Below are 18,292 nucleotides of genomic sequence, written 5' to 3' on the forward strand. Positions count from 1 at the left end.
GTTGACATATTGAGGACACACAACAGTAACGTGCACAGGTGATAATGAAAATCTACCAGCCTTACACTGTAAGTTGATCAGCTAATGTATACAGTATGTTAGCAGTGTTTTGTTGCTTTTTAGGTTGGGGAGAATCTGTGATCCCTGTCCCAGTTTGTCTGCTGGCTTCCTTTGCTGCAATACGCAGTGTTTTCCGCCAACTGGCAACCTGGGGTGTTGAAATATATTGGGTAAATTGGCAGCGTGCGTTATCGCACAGACCAAAACAAAAACGCATTCCGACACGAAACGCACATTTAAAAGTCGAATAACTAGTTGTTGCATTGTTTTTCGTAGTAACAAGCATTTGAACTTAGAATTTTTCCTAAATCTATGCAAACGTATTATGGTGTTTTTATGTTTTAGTACGGCCAAATAATTATATACATCACTTTTAATCTGGGTTCATGTAGACTGCTTTCATTCAGGGTTCCACGTGATTACGTCTTTGGCATGCGCTGTCGAGTCGAATGTGTGCTTAATGTGTTTAACCGTCTGTTTGGTTGGATGACTATAATGTTTTAATACAAATTTATGTTAGTCTCATCATGAAGCACAGTCCCAAAGCTGTTATAATGTAACTCACTACGGATTGCAGCACTACAGAAGACTGCTGAATGTACTGAGAGACACTGATGTAAGGGTCAGCCGAACTTGAATTCCTCCTTGCCGTCAGCTGGAGGGCCTGATCGTTTTCAGGCCTGAAAACAGCAAATCTGTAGCTTACATGATCTAAGCTGCAGATCTAACTCATACAGCTGGAATTGTCAGAAAGAAGTTTTCCTTTTGAAAATACATTGTTACAGAATACATGGTTAAACGAAAGCTTTTTGGCTCACACTAAGGAGCTGGCCCTGTTTGTTTAATTAATCAGCATGGTAGTGATTCTTCACGGCAGGACATTTTTGAAAACAGCCATTTTCCATGAAAAAATATATTTTAAACAGTAACTTTGGTAACTGTGGAAAGGTTGAGCTTGACAAATACAGACATTTATTTTGTACACTAGCTACTTTTCACGCTATGTAAATTTTGCATTAAATAATAGGTCATCTAAGAAATTAGGAAGAGTACATGAATGTTTTTGCTTGAAAGAACATGGATTTGTATTTTTATAGTTGTAAAAAAAGAGAATAATGGACACCAGTTTGTACCCTATTGTTTGTAATCGAGACCTAAGATAAAACAGTCTGTGAGGGGGAATCGGGCATATTGGGATAAATATGCCCATGTGCTAGATTTACCCATGTGCTGTAGATTTTTAAATTTTGTCACTTGTTCTTTGCGCGATGAAAGTTTTTTTTGTGTGCCATTTTTTCAACTTAATTTGGATAGTCCAGTGTAGAGATCCACAAGCTGAACTTGAAGTAGGTTGCCCGAAGCGGCCAGAAGTCTGTTGATTCCGAGCAATAAAAGCGTTCTTTTTACCTTTTTTGTGAAGGATATTTGGACACAGGTTTAAAATATGCTGTGACTTTTTTGTAAGCACGACCCAATATGACCGATTCCCCCTCACAGACTGTTTTAACTTAAAAGGACATGGAATTTGAAGCTTTAAAAAAAGAGAGTAATGGGCACCAATTTGTATCCTTTTGTTTGTAATCCCGAAGTGCCAACAAGCCAAACGCAAGAATTCACACCCACAGACTTAAATTATTATCCGAGATATCCGTTAAACTGTTTTTGAGCAAAAATGAGCACAGGTGATGTCATGGCGAGGTGTCAAAAGGATTGGCCGTCTCTCGGCAAAGACCAGGAAGGAATGTCAGCGCCCAAAATATTTCCATGGTGCACAATCTTATCTGTCCCTTCAGTACTGGAGACAATGGCGAGTTCTGAGGTGTGTGGAGACGGAGGCGTGTGTTGACATTCTCCGAGTCTGAGCAGCAGGTAGGGGTCCTCTGTAGATAGTTACGTGTTTGTTTTCTTTTCCGTTCAGGCTCACATCCCTTCGAGGTTATTTGCACTCTAGATTTTTCCGTGTCGTGTCACTTGTTCATTGTGCAATAGAAGTGTTTTTGTTTCTTTTTTTTTGTGAAGGATATTTGGACACAGGTTAACAGATGTGAAGTGTTTTCATAAGCACGACCCATTATGTTTGATTCCTTTGCACAAGCTGGACACATTATTTTTGATTTATGTACTGCGAGTGTAATTATTTGCCTACAGTGAAATCCATATCGATCAGTGACACTTCAGGTATAATCATACCAGTGCAATGAGTGCAATGCATTTTGGGGAAAGCAGGATGAGAGTATCGCTTAAGCATTAGTTTATACTGGATCTAAGTGTTCCTTTAGGTAAATTACACGTGATATGCAAGGAGATCTGTGGTTTTGGCAGTTGTGTGTTGTGTTTGACTGAGTGTGTTTGTGTGTGTGTGTGTGTGTGTGTGTGTGGGTGTGTAAGACCTGTATCTCCAGGAGGGAAAGAGGACGTGAAGGAATTGCAAAGACAACAGAAGACTGTCTGTCACCTGATATAAGGGCATTTATCAGCATTTATCCAAACATAAAAAGAGACAGAAAACATTTTTCATCCCTTCATTTTGTAGATACCAACCAGACAGACTGTATTTCATTTCCTTTCTTTGTCTTTTCCACTCACACTCATTCACACACGAAGCGATCCGTGGAATGTTACATTGAAGCGGTTGGTTAAAATTGAAAGGTCAAATGATATGAAGGCCATTCTATGAAACGGGTGATTTTAAAAGTTAATTTTTGTACAATTTAAATTTTTTTTATCTGATGTATAACTGTTAATAAATTGCATTGTACTTCTCAAGCAAAATGATTATTAAATATTAAATAAATATTCAAATTAATTTGAATCAATAAAAAAATCAATAATATAAAATTAATATTATTATAAAATGGAATAAAACTATAATTTGTTTGATAAAATATAAAAGATATATAAATAAAAGAGCATGCTAGCTTTTAATCAAAGCTAGCTTTTTAATAAAAATGTGCATAAATGCTAATATAGTCCAAACTTTGACAACTAATTGAAATATAAATTATATACAAATATAACCATACTGAAAAAAAATATTAAAATAGAACTGTTACAGCCAGGAGAAGTTGGTAAAGACAAAGAAAAAGCTAAAAACAAAATTTTTATGTTTACAAAAATTATTAACATAGTAAAAGTTGTCACTTGATCTTTTACGCATTAGGGCTGCAAGATATTGAAGAAAAATGCGATATGTGATAACTCATTAAATGCGATATTCTGTATGCGACACAATAATGCGTAAAGTGTGTAAAATAAACTTAAATGATCTAGTATATAACCTACATGGGTGTTTCATATTCTTTTTGTGACAAGAAAACACCCCTACAATTTCTGAAAGTGAACAGCAGTGTTTTACTATAGCATAAGAAATAAGTGTTATTTTTACATCAGTGCAAACCACTGGGTTTAGGGTTTCAGGTAACACTTTAACAAGTCATTTTTTACACTTACTATATGTATAGGAGTTACTCATGAGATGAGAAGACAAATGGGAAAAAATGGCAGCGAGAAATGAAGAACAGTAACTTTTAATGTTTGTTTGTATTTTCCAGTGTTCTGTTCAAAATCTTCATATTTACCAGCGGCAAGCAATGTTAGGATTGGGCAGCAAAATGTAATCGGGTTTGACATGCTCCAGTCTTTCTTGGCCATTTCAGGATATGACAATAGGTGGCCGTCAAAACTTCTCAGAGCGCATCTTTGTTCTTTTCCTGAAGCATCTGTCTTTGTTTTCATTTCCTGTTTTATTTTCGGCCTGGTTTTACAATGCTGCACTGCTGTGTTGCATACAAACACAAGTCGAGATTTATTTGGTTATCAATGAACGGTAAATACATAAACAAACCAAGAGGTAAATGTGGGAGAGAAGGAATGTCAAAACGAAAGAGTGAGAACTATGTTTACAATAATGTGTCTCTGTTCTTGTTCCAGCAACTCTGGAAGGAATTAATATGCATTTCAGGTCAAGGAGTTAATGCTTTTCTATGTTTATTTTTTTCTCTTTTAAGTCTTTTTTGTTCTGTATTTTATGCTTTTCTGAGATAAGTGAAACTAGATTTTTACATTTTCTTGTCTGTAAAAAACAAACTGCTATGATGTTAGGATGTTCTGTGTGGTTGCCAGGGTGTTGCTATGCATTTCCTAAGTTGTTCTGAGTGGTAGTTATCGTGTTTATATGCACTTTATAGATATGTTTGGGATGGAGGACAGAACGATGCTGTTTAGTTGCCAAGGTGTTCTGAGGGTTAGTTCATGTGTTGCTAGTTCATTGCCATTTGTTTGCAAAGGTGTGCTAGTTAGAGCAATGTGCTAATGCACAACAATGTACTATGTTTGCTAGGGTGACCTAGATGATTGCCAGGGTGTTGCTATGTGGTTGGCTGGTTGCTATGGTGTGTCTGAGTGGTAATTTGTGTATTGCAGTATATAGGGTGTTTTGAGCGATTGCTAGGGTAAAATATCGTTAGCTTGATTGCATAGAAAAAAGTGATTGAATGTTTGGTTGATTTTCATCTACTAAGTCTAATACTTTCTTAAAATACCTAACTCTAAGGCTGCGTCCAAAATCGCATACTCTCTTGAGTAGGTACTTATTTTGACTAAAAACTACATTCTGTAGTATAAATGTAATCTAGATGAACTAAATTGGCCATGTTTCTCGTATCACGTGACCTACAAGTGTCAGGTGTTTCACTTCAATTCACAAATTCTTTACCGTGGGCTCATGGGATAGTAAAGTGTCCATTGTATGCACTTTTCAGAATCTCTGTGGAAGAAGTAGGTCATCCGGGTACTTTTTGCCTGCTGTGAATTCGGACATACTTCTAGTTGTAACATAATGTTTTTCGCCTACTATATAATAGAGAAGTATGCGATTTCAGATGCAGCCTAAGTGTGAAAAATAGTAAAAGTGATGCTTGACTTAGCAAACACAACTAGTAATCTATTACTTGGGTCACTGCACCCAGCTTCCCTCTAATGGCAATCTCAGAAATCATTCCCCTAGCTTTTACAAGGTGATTCGCCAGAAAAGAAAGTTGTTGTGATTGAAGTGTTTGTATTCTAGCGTGTGTTTGATGTCTGAACTGCCTTGCTGGTTGCCGGGTTGCCTCTTGTGCCCTTCTCTGATTGGCTGAGGGAGATAGGTGTTGACGGGCAGACGGGTTGAGGGTTGATAAGAGTGCAGACATGCGTGAAATCCGATTGGGTGATAACTGCCGCTCACCTGGGGGAAGTGGCCTATCAGATTTCTCCATCTCAATCACGGTGACGATAAAGCTGTCAAATCAGCTTTGACTTTACTTATCGGCGTGCCATATCACCCTGCATATAACAAGAGAGAGACGGCTGATAAAAAATAATAATATTTTTCCTGTCGTTGTGTGAACTTGTTACAGGGTAGGTTTTAAAGGCCCAGTGATTTATGCCCTGGTCAGCACATGCAGAGTGCTGCTGGGAAAGTGCGAGAGGAAGAAAGGAGAGGCCCCAAATATGAGCGAGAGGGGTGCAGTTTTCCAATCTCTAGCTTCAGAAAAAGAGGTATATAGAAGAAAATGTGGATTTATAGAAATGGTAGCTGTGCATTATATAGTTTTGGTGAGCAACCACCGGAAATTATCAGCATAGTTGTGTAGACAATCATAAAACCTTACTTTCCTGAAAGTTTTACAGGGGTTTGTTAAAAGTAGATCACTTTTGTATGAGCTTCGCTTGGAGTGGCAATCCAGCTGTACTTCTGGCAGATGTAGGGTCTAGGTCTAGTTTTGGACCAGTGTGGTCACAGGAGGGCTGAAGCGTAACCCAGATGAATTGCTCAGGGAGTATTAGTCTGCATTGTTTCACTATGTTGATATTGGCACTTAACCTTTGTCAGCAAACTGTTTGAATTCTCTAATGCTAGTCATAGGAGAATCTTGATGGTCTGGATCAGAAGCTGGCCATCTCTCTGTTCTTTCTTGGACCTCTAAGTGGACCACTGCAATTCGATGATTGCTTACGAGTGACGTGTGTGGTAATGAAGTCATCAGTGTAAAAGCTGTGGGAAGAAAGGAGCGGTAGAAAAAACTTAAAGCAGTGTCACAAAGGACTCTGGCCCCCCTCGGATGGATTCAAAAAAGCCAACAGATGGGAAGATAAAATGCAAGGTTTCTGTCGACATGTGGGAGGAAATCCCCCCCGTTATGCTCAATGTGGTATGCTCAGTTTTCCCAGGATTTCTCAAAATCTGTTAAAAACAAGGAGGTCCATAGTTTCCGATAAGTTTTCTCCAAATGCTAAGAAACCCATAAATAGTGACTATCCTGGGCTGTGAAAGGCAAAATTTAAGTCTAAAACATCCACTGTAATGTAATTAAATGTTAGCAATGCACAATATCGTTACAGTTTGTAAGATTTTTAAATGTTTTTGAAAAAAGTCTCAAGGCTGTATTTATTTGATTAAAAATACAGTAAAAACCAGTAATATTTAGAAAAAAGTATTACAATATAAATGAGCTGTTTTTATATTATAAAATGTAATTTATTCATGTGATGGTAAATCTGAGTCTTTAGTGTCACATGATCTTTCAAAAATCATTTTAATATGCTGATTTGGTACTCAAGAAACATGTCTTATTATTATCAAAGCTGAAAACAGTTATACTGCTTAAATTGATCCATTGACCGTCACTTGATCAATTTAATGCACCCTTGTTGAATAAAAGTATTGATTTCTTTGATTATTTTACCTGCCCTCTTCCTCACTTTGGAGGAGTACAGGTCATGCAGGGGAGCACCAAAAATCCTCACAGCATTCCAGATTGTACGTTGCAGTCGTCTTCTTATGTCTGATTTGGTAGCTGAACCAAACCAGATAGTTATATAAGTACAAAGAACAGAAACGGTGATGGCTGTGTAGAATTGTGTCAGCAGCTCCTGTGTCAGATTGAACTTCCTCAGCTGATGAAGGAATTACAAAGTCAATGTGATTGTCCCACTTCAGGTTCTAAGTCATGGTGGCGTTCAGGAACCTGAATGACTCCACAGTCCTGCTCATGATGGTGAGTGGGGGAAGTGGCGAGGTGCTCCTCCTGAGTGCCACAATCGTCTCCACTGTTTTGAGTGTGTTAAGCTCCAGGTTGTTTTGACTGCACCAAGGCTGCCAGCTGCTCAACCTCTTGTCTGCATGCAGACTCATCACAGTCCTGGATGAGGCCGATGACTGTGGTGTCGTCTGTAAACTTCAGGTGCAGTCATTCGGGCACAGGGAAAAGAGCAGTGGTGAGAGCATGCGACCCTGAGTAGCGCCAGTGCTGATAGTGAGGGTCCTGGATGTGAGTTTCCCAAGTCTCACTAGCTGCTGTCAGCTGCTTTCCTGTCAGAGAGCTCCATTGACAGATTGGGGTCAGTTTGGCGGTGAGAAGATCAGGCCTGATGGTACTGAAGGCCGAACTGAAGTCCACAAATAAGATCCTGGCATAAGTCCCAGGTCTATCGAGATGGTGCTGGATATAATGCAGTCCCATGTTGACTGCATCATCCACAGACCTGTTTCCTCTGTATGGAAACTGAAGGAGATCCTGTAGGGTTCGGAAGCTGCACTCACGAAGCTTAACCAGCGCGCTGGCGCATTTCCCCCTTTTGCGATTGACCGTTGTTAATGACTTTATGTTGTTTGCTTTGAAAATAATATAGTCCTTAAACGGTTTATTTTTGTATGGGATTTAATTTTTGATTTTGGGTCTCATTTGTGTCTTTTATTTTGAAGTTCACTCACGTGAGTGGATATAATGCGCATGTGGTCCAAACATTTCAGTATGGAACGAGACCCAGACATACATGGTTAGGGTATCAAAGGTTTACTGTTTGCAAGGAGTTTTAAAGGATTTAGCTCCTTTTTTGAACAGAGAACAAGGTATGATTATAGACTTCCTGTTATCTTTATGTCCTTGTTTTGATTTATATTATTTGTATCAAGATTACTTATTGATTGTTGCTTTGTATGATGTTTAAGTCATTAATCTTACTTATTTGGTTTGATGGATATTTATTTCAAGGTTTATTCATTTTTGGTATTTTGTTTTCCTTTTGTACAAGCTTTTACGTTGACGCTCAACGAAGATGGTGTCCACCTGTGCTTTTATCTGTGGTGACGGACATTCAAATAAAGTGTGGGAATCATCAGTCAAAGAGTCCAACCTTTCTTAAACCAGGCAGCTACAACCGTACGTTTGAATAGCACCACGGCCCTTTCGACTAAAATGTCCAGCAAAACGTCAGAATAATCAAAAACTGGAAAAATGTTGTCTGGTGGGTTGCCTAATGTCCAGTAGTTCATTTTTGCTGACACTGATAGGAAAAGAATAACTAAACAGAAAAAACAAACAAAAGCAGCACAATAATTGAGGAGCCATTCCAATAGTTGGATACCACCATCTTGTTATCAGGTAAATACCACATTTAGTTACAACATCTTCCAGCAGGGGCATAACAGGCTAACTTTGACTCCTTTACTGACATCTGAGGCAGTTACATTCAAGAATGCATATTCTTCTATATTTTTACTGCACAACAGCTGTAGTTTGTGTGCCAATTAGCATCTGCCTTGTCTAGTTTGTTTTTAATCCCGGCCATGTGCACTTTTGATTGTCCTTGAGGGATTCCAGTGAGAATGTGTTAATCTTACTGTTCAAAAAGAGAGAGAAAGAACCATTAATGGAGGTTGCGTGAGTGAGTGCGCATGCAAGTGAAGAGAGTGTGAAACAAAGTTAATTGTATGCTGTCGCTGAAAGGTTTTGTGGTCGAGGGAATCAGCTGCCTTTCATGAAAAGCTCCAGAGTGGGAATACGCTACTAGTGAGAACAGCAAAAGATAGATTGATATCCAAATATAGAAGTTATAACCATTTAACAGGTTGTAGTTCTGTAGTTCACAGATTGTTGTCTTTTGCTGCTGTGTGCGTCTCAATCGGAGGTCGTGAATCAGTATATCGTGTACATGAATTCGGGCACTGGTAAAGACCCTGGCTCACTAAACACTGGTACACTGATGACTATGTAATTTTTCAAAACATCTGTTGTGTGTTTATCACTGATTTATGTTTCGCGCTTCAGAACTTCTGTTAAGGGAACCTAGTGGGCATCAATGCTCCCTGGTTTTCATGGTGGGACTTTTTAGGGAGCGAACATTTCGTGCAATGAAAGAATGTTTCTATTAAAATCCATGGATGCACATAATTCTTAAATTGAGTTTGACAGAATTTTTCCTTCAGGTGAATTAAAAATTTCACCATACCACTGCAATTGAACAATGGGTATTAAAACCATTTGGTTTTGTTGTAAAACCAGATGAGTCAGAAAATTAGGCCCATGGTGCAAACAAAAACAGGCAAAATGAGGAGACCCATCTGCAGTGTTATTAATCTCCTAACAAACCTGTTATTTATAAAAGTTATCTTAACAAGCCCATTGCCTTTGGTAAATAAACAAACAATACAAAAACAATGGTGGTACTGTCATGAGGGTTCAGTTTATGTGTTCTCTAATTACCGCAAATATAAATCTAAAATCGGTCACCGTGTGAGATCATCTCCCCTTCACATGCGGCAATTCTGTTTCCATTACATCTGAGAATGGGTGTTTATATGTGTCCGCTGTCGTCTTTCATTTGATTGACCTAATTCCATCTATTTGAGTCAAGATCCAATCACTGATTGTGTTTTAGTTTGCTTTTACAATACAAATGCTCAAAACTTTTCAAATTAAAGGAATATGAATGAAAATTCTGTCATCATTTACTCACTGTCATGTCGTTCCATATCGAAATGACTTTCTTGTGTATAGCAGATTAATATACTTTAATCATATTAGAGCGAGAGCAGCTTGAACATACTTCAAAAATAATGTGTGTATTTGTATAACTACTATATATGCATATTTTTTGTGTGGTTATAACGGAGTATATTTAACTACACGGTGTCAAATTAAAAACTAGCCGAAATCAGTGTTATTCTGATTTGCTTGACTGCTTCATCAAAATGAATCATAAGAGTCGTTTGTTTGTGGTTTGAACTATGCTGGTCACACTATATGCTTGTTATTGAGAGCAGATGTGAAAAGAACACTGTCTTTTTTGACTTGGTTGTATTTTTGTTAGGTTCACAGCTCTGATCAAACAATATCTTTTTATCCGTGCTGCAGGAAACTCAGTTATTACAAAGTTCTGTGTGCACTAATGTCATTAAATCATTCGGTTCAAGTTCTTGGAATGGCTTTTTCTTCACATTCTCAAGCCTAACAGTGATGCATCCTGTGTGTGTTTTCTCCACAGGCTTCACACAGCCCAGAGAGCCATTAAGCAGACTCAGGTGACGGTTCAGAAGATCGGAAAGGAAATTGAAGAGAAACTGAGGACAACAGCGTCCTGCACAGAAAAGGTGAGACCCAACAAATCAAACCAGTGGGATTTCTTGGGTTGTCTAGGTCTGCTTGTGTGCCTCTATTCATTCAGGATTATTTTTATATTCTGTATACTTTCTATGTTCTCTAACTTTATAAATCCTATCAGGCCTGTTGGGTTTTATTTTCCTTTACACCTGGTACATAGTACTGATGGTAAGACTCTGTAAAGCACCTCTGCAAGTATAAAAGGCTAAATTTACAGTTGCTGTATGCTTGACAGAATTTTATAGCGGATTGTCAAACTCAATCTAAAATTCAATCCTTCACTCTGTAGAGGGGATATTGTCTTTCCAGGCTCACAGAATTACTCTTTCATGAAAGATGGCAGTATGAACCAGCTTTTGATAAGTTATCTAGCTGTGTATCAGACAAGCATTTCACTTTAGTGAATGTCCTAAAGAAAGGACAACTGGGAAACATTAAAAACTTAAAGTACTATTTGCTCTCAATTGTAATATAATTCTTAAAGGTGCCCCTAGTATTATATTTTGTCAATTAAAAACAAAGCTTCAAACATAAAGAAATGAATAGGAGTCTGTTAGAACAAGCTTTGGAAACACTTAAGTTTCAGTTTTTCATTTACATCGGCATTAGTTAACAGGAACTTAAAATTAGCAATTCTGTAGAATTTATTATTCTTAGTTAATGTTAAACTCAACATTTACTACTACATTTTTATGAACTGAACATGTTCCATCATTCTGAATTAAGTAGATAGATGAGTAGATCAATAATTTACTTTCTCATATATATATATATATATATACATGCATGCATATATAAATATTTTTTTTTTACCATTGCAACTACTAATGCTTTATTATTTTCTGATTATTTCAAGCAGTTGCGGTGTTATTTTTACAGGTGAGAATGAGAGTTCAGTGTGCTGGTGCTAGTACCCTCAGTTTCAGACAGGAAGTCAGGGTACCCAGTCACTCAACACAAACAGCAGCAGTGTGGTAAATGGCCTCAGAGTTGTGTATCATGTGTTACACAGATCCTCATAAATATGTCATTAGGTCCTCGGGCGGCTCTTGTATCCTGTGTTTTGGTGGATTTAGCGATCCCGAATCCCACGGCTTTATCCCTTCTCTATGTATCACCGTTCCCTTGTTACCAGAAAATCCTCTGTTTGTGTTTCCACGCTCACTGTATCCTGCAGTAGAATGAAAAGTAAAAGGAAAACATATTTAGCATTTTTGGAGGTGGCAGTCAGCAGCTGTGAAAACGCAGCCGTTTGAGAAGGTTTTATTGTAGTGCTTCTAGTTAATGAAAACTTCAAAAGTCTGTCCTCTCTCCTGTACCAGTTGGCTGTAAATGCCCAGACACCTTCCACTCAGAATAAATGTAATCACACACATTATATCACATTATATATTTTTTTTCTATTTCTCTCGAAATCTTCAGAACTCTGATCCAGTGCGTAGTGTGCTGCCTCTCTGTGTACAGACCAATGGTCTGGCATTATTTGTTCGTAGACGCCGCTTGGTTGATATTTTTTTATCTAGGGATGTGCTCGAAGCCTAGAGCTATGTTCGGAAAGTAAATTACACATTCTATGGAGCCCCTAGAGGGACATGGGGATGGAAAAAAATATGAGATGGAAAGCTTTCTCACAATTTTTTTGTCAAATTATGTGAAAATATGCATATCAAATTGTTATATTGTATATAATTTGTGGGCATCAGGGAGCTGCTATCAATATAAAATAAATTGCAATCGCTTTTGAATGCACGCTCACTTTCGCTACTTTCTCTTTCCGATTCACGATTATGCGTACTTCAGTACAAATGCGTACAAAACAGCTTGTTTTGATATTGATATTGTTGAAAACCTGACGTCACACGGGTGAATACATTTGCATATGCCTGCTTCCAGAGCAAGACACGATGAATAGTTATAACATCATCTCACCATAGACCCCAACCACTTTCGCTTGTATGATGTCATTAATAGGCGACTCACGGACACGGTCCGTGTCCTGGATAAAACTACTTATTTCTCTGGATTTAAACATTCTTAGAAACGTGTAATAAGTACAATAATATTGTTTTGGTGTGTTTTGGAAATTTTGATCCAAATAACTTACATAATGTGCCTTTAAAATAATAAAAAATCAATGTCATGACCCCTTTAAATGAAACTGAAATTTGTTTTTCTTTGGATAGAAATGCATTGAAATATAGCACATCCATGAAAGACTTCAGAAAGAGTGAAAATGAGAGATTCCTTGACTCACATTTGCCCTCTCACACACTTGTGAGTCATAAAGACGCCATCACTCGAGATGCCCTACCACACACACACACACTCCTGATGTCTTTGATGTTTAAGTGCTTTGTGTTTGTATGGCGGCGGCCCCTCCACCTGTTGAAATGCTGTTTTCTCAGAGGGTGAGATGTTCACAGGACCATCTATCTATTGATCTCCGCTGTCTCAGTGTTCTGGCGGCCTGTCATTTTCTTTGGAGTTTCTTTTTTCAAACTTTGTTTTTGGTTCCAGGTTTTTTTTTGTTGTTTTTTTGTTGTTGGCCAAAGCAAAGAAAATAACCTAACTTTTTTTTCTCTCACTTGAATCCAAATAAGCCGGAAATGATCATGACGTGAAAAGAAGTTGCCAAAACATGAAACGTTTATTATAAACAAACACGAGAAAGCAGAGTAAACACAATATGACATGCAATAATTACGTATAAGTAAGTTTATTCTACAATATCCAACACAACACTCATCCAAAGGGTCTAAAAGCCTTCTGAAGCCTACACGTGTTGGGAATATTATCACACGTCTTTCTTAGCGGTTCGTCAAGTCTCTGTGAATGACTGTGAAGTCTCTTCCTCTCCAAAAACGAATTGGCAAGTTTCTGGAGTTCTCCACATGTCAAATTTCAGGATAAGTTTACACTAATAGCTGACACTCTCCCTGGATCACAGGAGCGCTACCTGGACCGCACCAAAGGTCAGCGAGGGTCTGACATTCCTGCAGAAGTGTATCAGTTACTGCGCTTAATGAGCAAAAGTCTGTTTTGAGTTTTTCCTTCAGGCTTGAGGTTATGTGAACCTGATTACAGATCAGAGCGTTCGCCCCTGAAACAGCAGTGTTGTCACTTCTCTCTGGCCTCAGGTCAGTTTGGAGCCTATTAGGGCACTTCAAGCAATCAATCAGCCCACGCACGCTCGCTACACTGTACCGGTTATTGCTACGCTAATTGAATCATTCAGAACTTTCTTATTTCTGGCAATTAAAGCAGAATGTTATTTTTTGTATGTGAGAGGATGTGAGGTACAGGTTTGTGGCTTTTAGTCCATGTGTGTTCTGCTTTAAAGTTTTGTTCAATCAAATGTTTTTTGTTTTTTGAGATAGCATTTATTTATTTGCTCAGTTAACTTATTTGCTAATTTATTAATTTAATTATTATTTATGTATTATTTATTACTTATTATTTGACATATTTACATGCTTATTTACTTATTATTTATTACTTATTAATTTGATTTTCAAATGTTGTTTTTTATGTTTTTATGTTATTATTTAACAGTTGATAGTTAATATTTTGACCATTATAGGATTAATTGAGCATGTTCAATTTTGCCTATTTTTACATTTACATGACCTTTGCTCTCACACGATGTCACTTAAAGTTATCTTTAAAAACGTATTAATTTAATAACATATTAAATGTAATCTTAAATTTCAAAACGTTTTATTTTTTTATTTTATGTATAAAAATATTCATTTATGGTTTCAATTATAATGTTGCGATGGCTAAATTTGCTTGTAGCATTATTTATTATTAATATTATTTTATTATTATTATACCCAAACTAGTATAAAATTAGAATATCAAACTATGTGAAAATAATTATTGATGTATCAGTATATGAAGAGTTCAGATGCAAAAGCCTCTAAGTGCCATTTTTATCAAGCTTGTATATTTGAGTTCAGTAATTTCACTTAAATGACAATTAATAGGTAATTTTCATTGCCATTTAAGTGAAATTACTGAACTTAAATATACGAGCTTAATAAAAATGATCATTCTAAAAGAAAATTTCAGATGGCACGCCACTTAGAGGCTTTTGCATCTGAATTCTTCATATGCTTTTTTTTTCAGGAAAAAAATTGTAGCGTGCATGTCGTGTGCATTTTTGAAGCTAGCTATGTGTGAAACGTCATATTTTGTCGTGCCAGTGGCGTTGACCGTAAACACGCAAGCTCTTGGTCTTTCCTCGCCATATAAGGGCTCAAGCTATCTGCTCTTCTATATCTCTGTGATTGACACTTCCTCAGCTGCCAAGTGCAAGAATACACGATCCTGAGATGTTACAGTACCTACAGTAGATCCTACAGATTTCATTGCTATATTACTTCCACTCAATTTCCCCAACACCCTGTGGTGTGGATTCATGGTTCTTACATCACTGTTTATAGAGACATCACATCTATGTCCATTCTGTAAGTTTTGTAATTGCATGCATGACGAATATGTTTATTGTTTATTCTGAATATGTCTCTAATGGACGCTCAAACATTAAAGTTGCTTCTCCATCGTGCTCTGCTTTAAACTCAGCAGTTCTGGTTCTGATAGGGATCACCACCACCAATCACTTTAAAGACATAGTGAACTTTCTCTGCTTGTTATCTCTTCTCCTTCTCTCTCTTTCTTCTCCTATCTACTCTCTATCCTACTTTCACCCTCGTCAGATCACTGTTCCTCATTAGTGCGCTTGGCTCGCTAACAGTCCCGAAAGCCGCAGGGCTGTAGATGTAGATTAGTTAGATCTGAGGTGGACTCATCTGTGCTGGGTGCTAGAGAATCTGAGGGAAGATCTGGCACTGATGTCTGCTGTAATCAGCTTAAAAAATCATATCTTACTGTTTTATTACATTAATGTGCATGTTTCTGGCTTGCATCCTGCTTGCCAAAGTGTTTTACAGGGCAGTGCAAAATATATAGTACATTGTTTTTTAAAGAAGTCTCTTGCTCACCAAGGCTGCATTCATCGGATCAAAAATACAGTAATATTGTTCTGAAATATAATTATACTTTAAAATAGTTGTTTTAGTGGTTGTGCTGCTTAATATTTTTGTGGAAACTGTGAAACTTTTTTTACAGGATACTTTAATGAATAGAAAGTGCAAAAAAAGAGCGTTTATTTTATAACCGTACAAATATTATTACTCTCACTATAGATCAATTTAATGCATCCTTGCTGAATAAAAGCAATTTCTTTAAAAAAATAATAAAAAACCTTACTGACTCTTAACTTTTGAATGGTAGTGCATATATAAAAAATTCTTATAATTTATATTAGAATAAGCTAGGATTGTCACAGTACCAAAATATCAGTAGTTGGTACTAAAACCAGTCCAATTTTGCTGTTCTCAGGACCAATTTCGGTACCAGAGCAAAAACTGTTGAATTAAGTACTTAAAAAAAATGTTGTCTCATTTGTTGTTTATCACTGTCAGTCATCGCAGTTTCCGATTCAGTCTAGCCTTTAAACACAGGTGTCAATCCAGAAACATTGCAGTGTACTTAGCAGCATGAAAAGCTAAACTTGTATTCAGATTGTGAATGGGAAATAAACAGAAAGCAAGAGAAGATCCCTATATCTTAATTGTACAATTAATCACTTATTTGTTCACACTTTGTTGGTTATAAAGAAAGGATTCACGAGTGTGCGGCTCGCGCTGACCAAAACAAAACCTTGTGTGTTTTCAACGGTGCTTAGCTGATTTACTGACTAGCTCTGCGTTCGGGATTGGCTAGAATGCTCATTGCTTGTAAAAACACACTGTAAATAGGAACCTATTACACTCCGAGAGCACTCAAACGAACACCAACGAGAGCTTTTGAATGCATCCTCTATCAGTGGATTCTCAATATACCCGATACTCTGTACCACCGGTTCTGCAGAAATACTAGTACCGTCAACTGTTTTTCTTTTTAGTACCGACTAGAATAACCAATTTTGCTACATGCTTCATGCTTTGATGTGGAGTCCTGTGAGATTCACCTTCAGAACAGGCCATTCAAATGCCTGACCATTTGATTAATGTCCTTTTCTTAATAATTGAGCTACCCAATGAAGTTGATTTGGGCATAGAATTTAGGAAAATGGAAACGTTTTTATACTTGTTTTTTTCCGCAGAAGAAAGAGAGGGAGTGTATGCAGCTACATATCGGGATTCTGAGGTGTGAGTTGGAGAGACAGAGGAAGGCGTTGACGAGAGAAATGGACTTGATGCAGAAAGAGAGAGCACAGCTTGTAAAGAAAGGTAACCAAATTCACTGATGAGAGATCTGTCCCATTTTTGTCCAGAAAACATCACCAGATGTATTCAAAATATATTCTTTCTTCCTCTATACTGTTACACACCAGTGATTCACATCCACACACATCTGCAATCAGGCAGCATTCTCTTCCAAAACTGTGTGTCAGACTGAATGTGTTGTGGAACTCTTCAACTTGTTTTTCACTGATGTAACTTCATGCGTGTTCCAGTACTTTGGGGGACCGTATAGAGTTGCATCTGCTAAAATGTATTTCCAGATCTAAAATGGCGGCTCCACAAATTCTCATGCAAATATATTTCCGTGCCTTGAATTGAGCAAGGCAGTTGTTTTACATCTAAACAGCCTTCATAAAAAAAGTATCCAGCATCAAGTAATTTTCCTGTCCTCATTTAAAGTAAAGAAAACAACAAAATTGCAGCCAATAAGAACACACTTGACATGTAGTGATGCATTCGATTGTTACTTGATATCTGCACCTTCCGACCAAAAAACATCTGATGTATAAAAACACAAATGACATTGCTAGCATTTGTTTTGCAGGTAAGCGAATAGAAACACAGATCTTTTGCCATGTTTTACACCCCTGTCTCAGCAAACGTTTCCCAAACCCATTTTATGATCTTGTAATCATGTTATTTAGGAATTTGGATTGAATAATTTGCCTGAATGGGGTTGTTGTTCACCATTAATTGTGTAGTTCGCTCTGTTTTTGCCACATTCATCTTTGTGGAATCAGAGTTGTGAATTTCTGTGTTGGGAAACCAACTTAAAGTTGGCATTCCTTTGCACTTCTTTAAGAAGTTGAAATTCCATTTCGGACCTATTAGAATTTCTCTTTCAGAACTATTCAGGTTTTAATTTGTATCATGCTGCCCAATCAAAGGATGTGCATTGTTGTACATTGCTTGTCACTGATTTGGACAATTTTTTGTTTAAATTACCATGATGTACATGCCTGATTCGAGCAGTTTGTTAGTCATATTTTGTCCTTAAAATTCAGTTATTATAATGGCAGATCCTCTTGTAGGAAAAGGGCCCTCCTGCGGTTTTGGCCTGTCGAGACCACCGTGGCCACCCCTGTTTGTTGTGATTTAGTGGTCTCATTATTCTTTTATGTTACTTTACACTGCTTCCATCAAAGATCCAGACTGTGCAGGCGGACATTGAACATTCAGAGTTTATTCAAAGCTTAAGTTCCTCACCGGCCCATTCGTCACAGCCTCCTGCCATTCATGTTTGATTTCTGAATCCTGCTCTTTTTATTTGCCAAATGTTGTTCATGGGACGGGAGGTGCGAAGAGGTGAGTTTGATTGATGTGGTGGCTGGTGTTTGGCTTGAGGGTTGGGCTGCATACTGTGGGTTCATAAAGAATACATATACGCACACTTGCACAACCGTAATGATTGAGTGGCCTGGCATTTGCCATCCCATAATGCATTGTGTTCATGACCTCCTAGTGTGTAGAAATAAACAACGGATTTGGGGTTCAGGGAAA

At 37.5% G+C, this 18,292-nt stretch overlaps 1 protein-coding gene across 3 annotated transcripts in view; it reads left to right on the forward strand.

The window, feature by feature from the left end:
* Positions 1-18,292, forward strand: part of uvrag (UV radiation resistance associated gene) — a 128,279-nt gene that overhangs the window by 23,596 nt on the left and 86,391 nt on the right. For 2 of the 3 annotated variants that reach the window (XM_077242387.1, XM_077242388.1), the window contains exons 7-8: positions 10,366-10,471; positions 16,651-16,777. In XM_077242387.1, the coding sequence (XP_077098502.1) occupies positions 10,366-10,471; positions 16,651-16,777 (233 nt within the window). Of the gene's footprint in view, positions 1-1,830; positions 1,930-10,365; positions 10,472-16,650; positions 16,778-18,292 lie in introns of those variants that run through there. The other variant, XM_077242389.1, reaches the window with a different exon arrangement.

The sequence above is a fragment of the Siphateles boraxobius genome, unplaced genomic scaffold (genome assembly GCF_051911475.1).
Source record: "Siphateles boraxobius isolate OS27281-9 unplaced genomic scaffold, OSU_SipBor_1 25, whole genome shotgun sequence".
Lineage (NCBI taxonomy): Eukaryota > Metazoa > Chordata > Actinopteri > Cypriniformes > Leuciscidae > Siphateles > Siphateles boraxobius.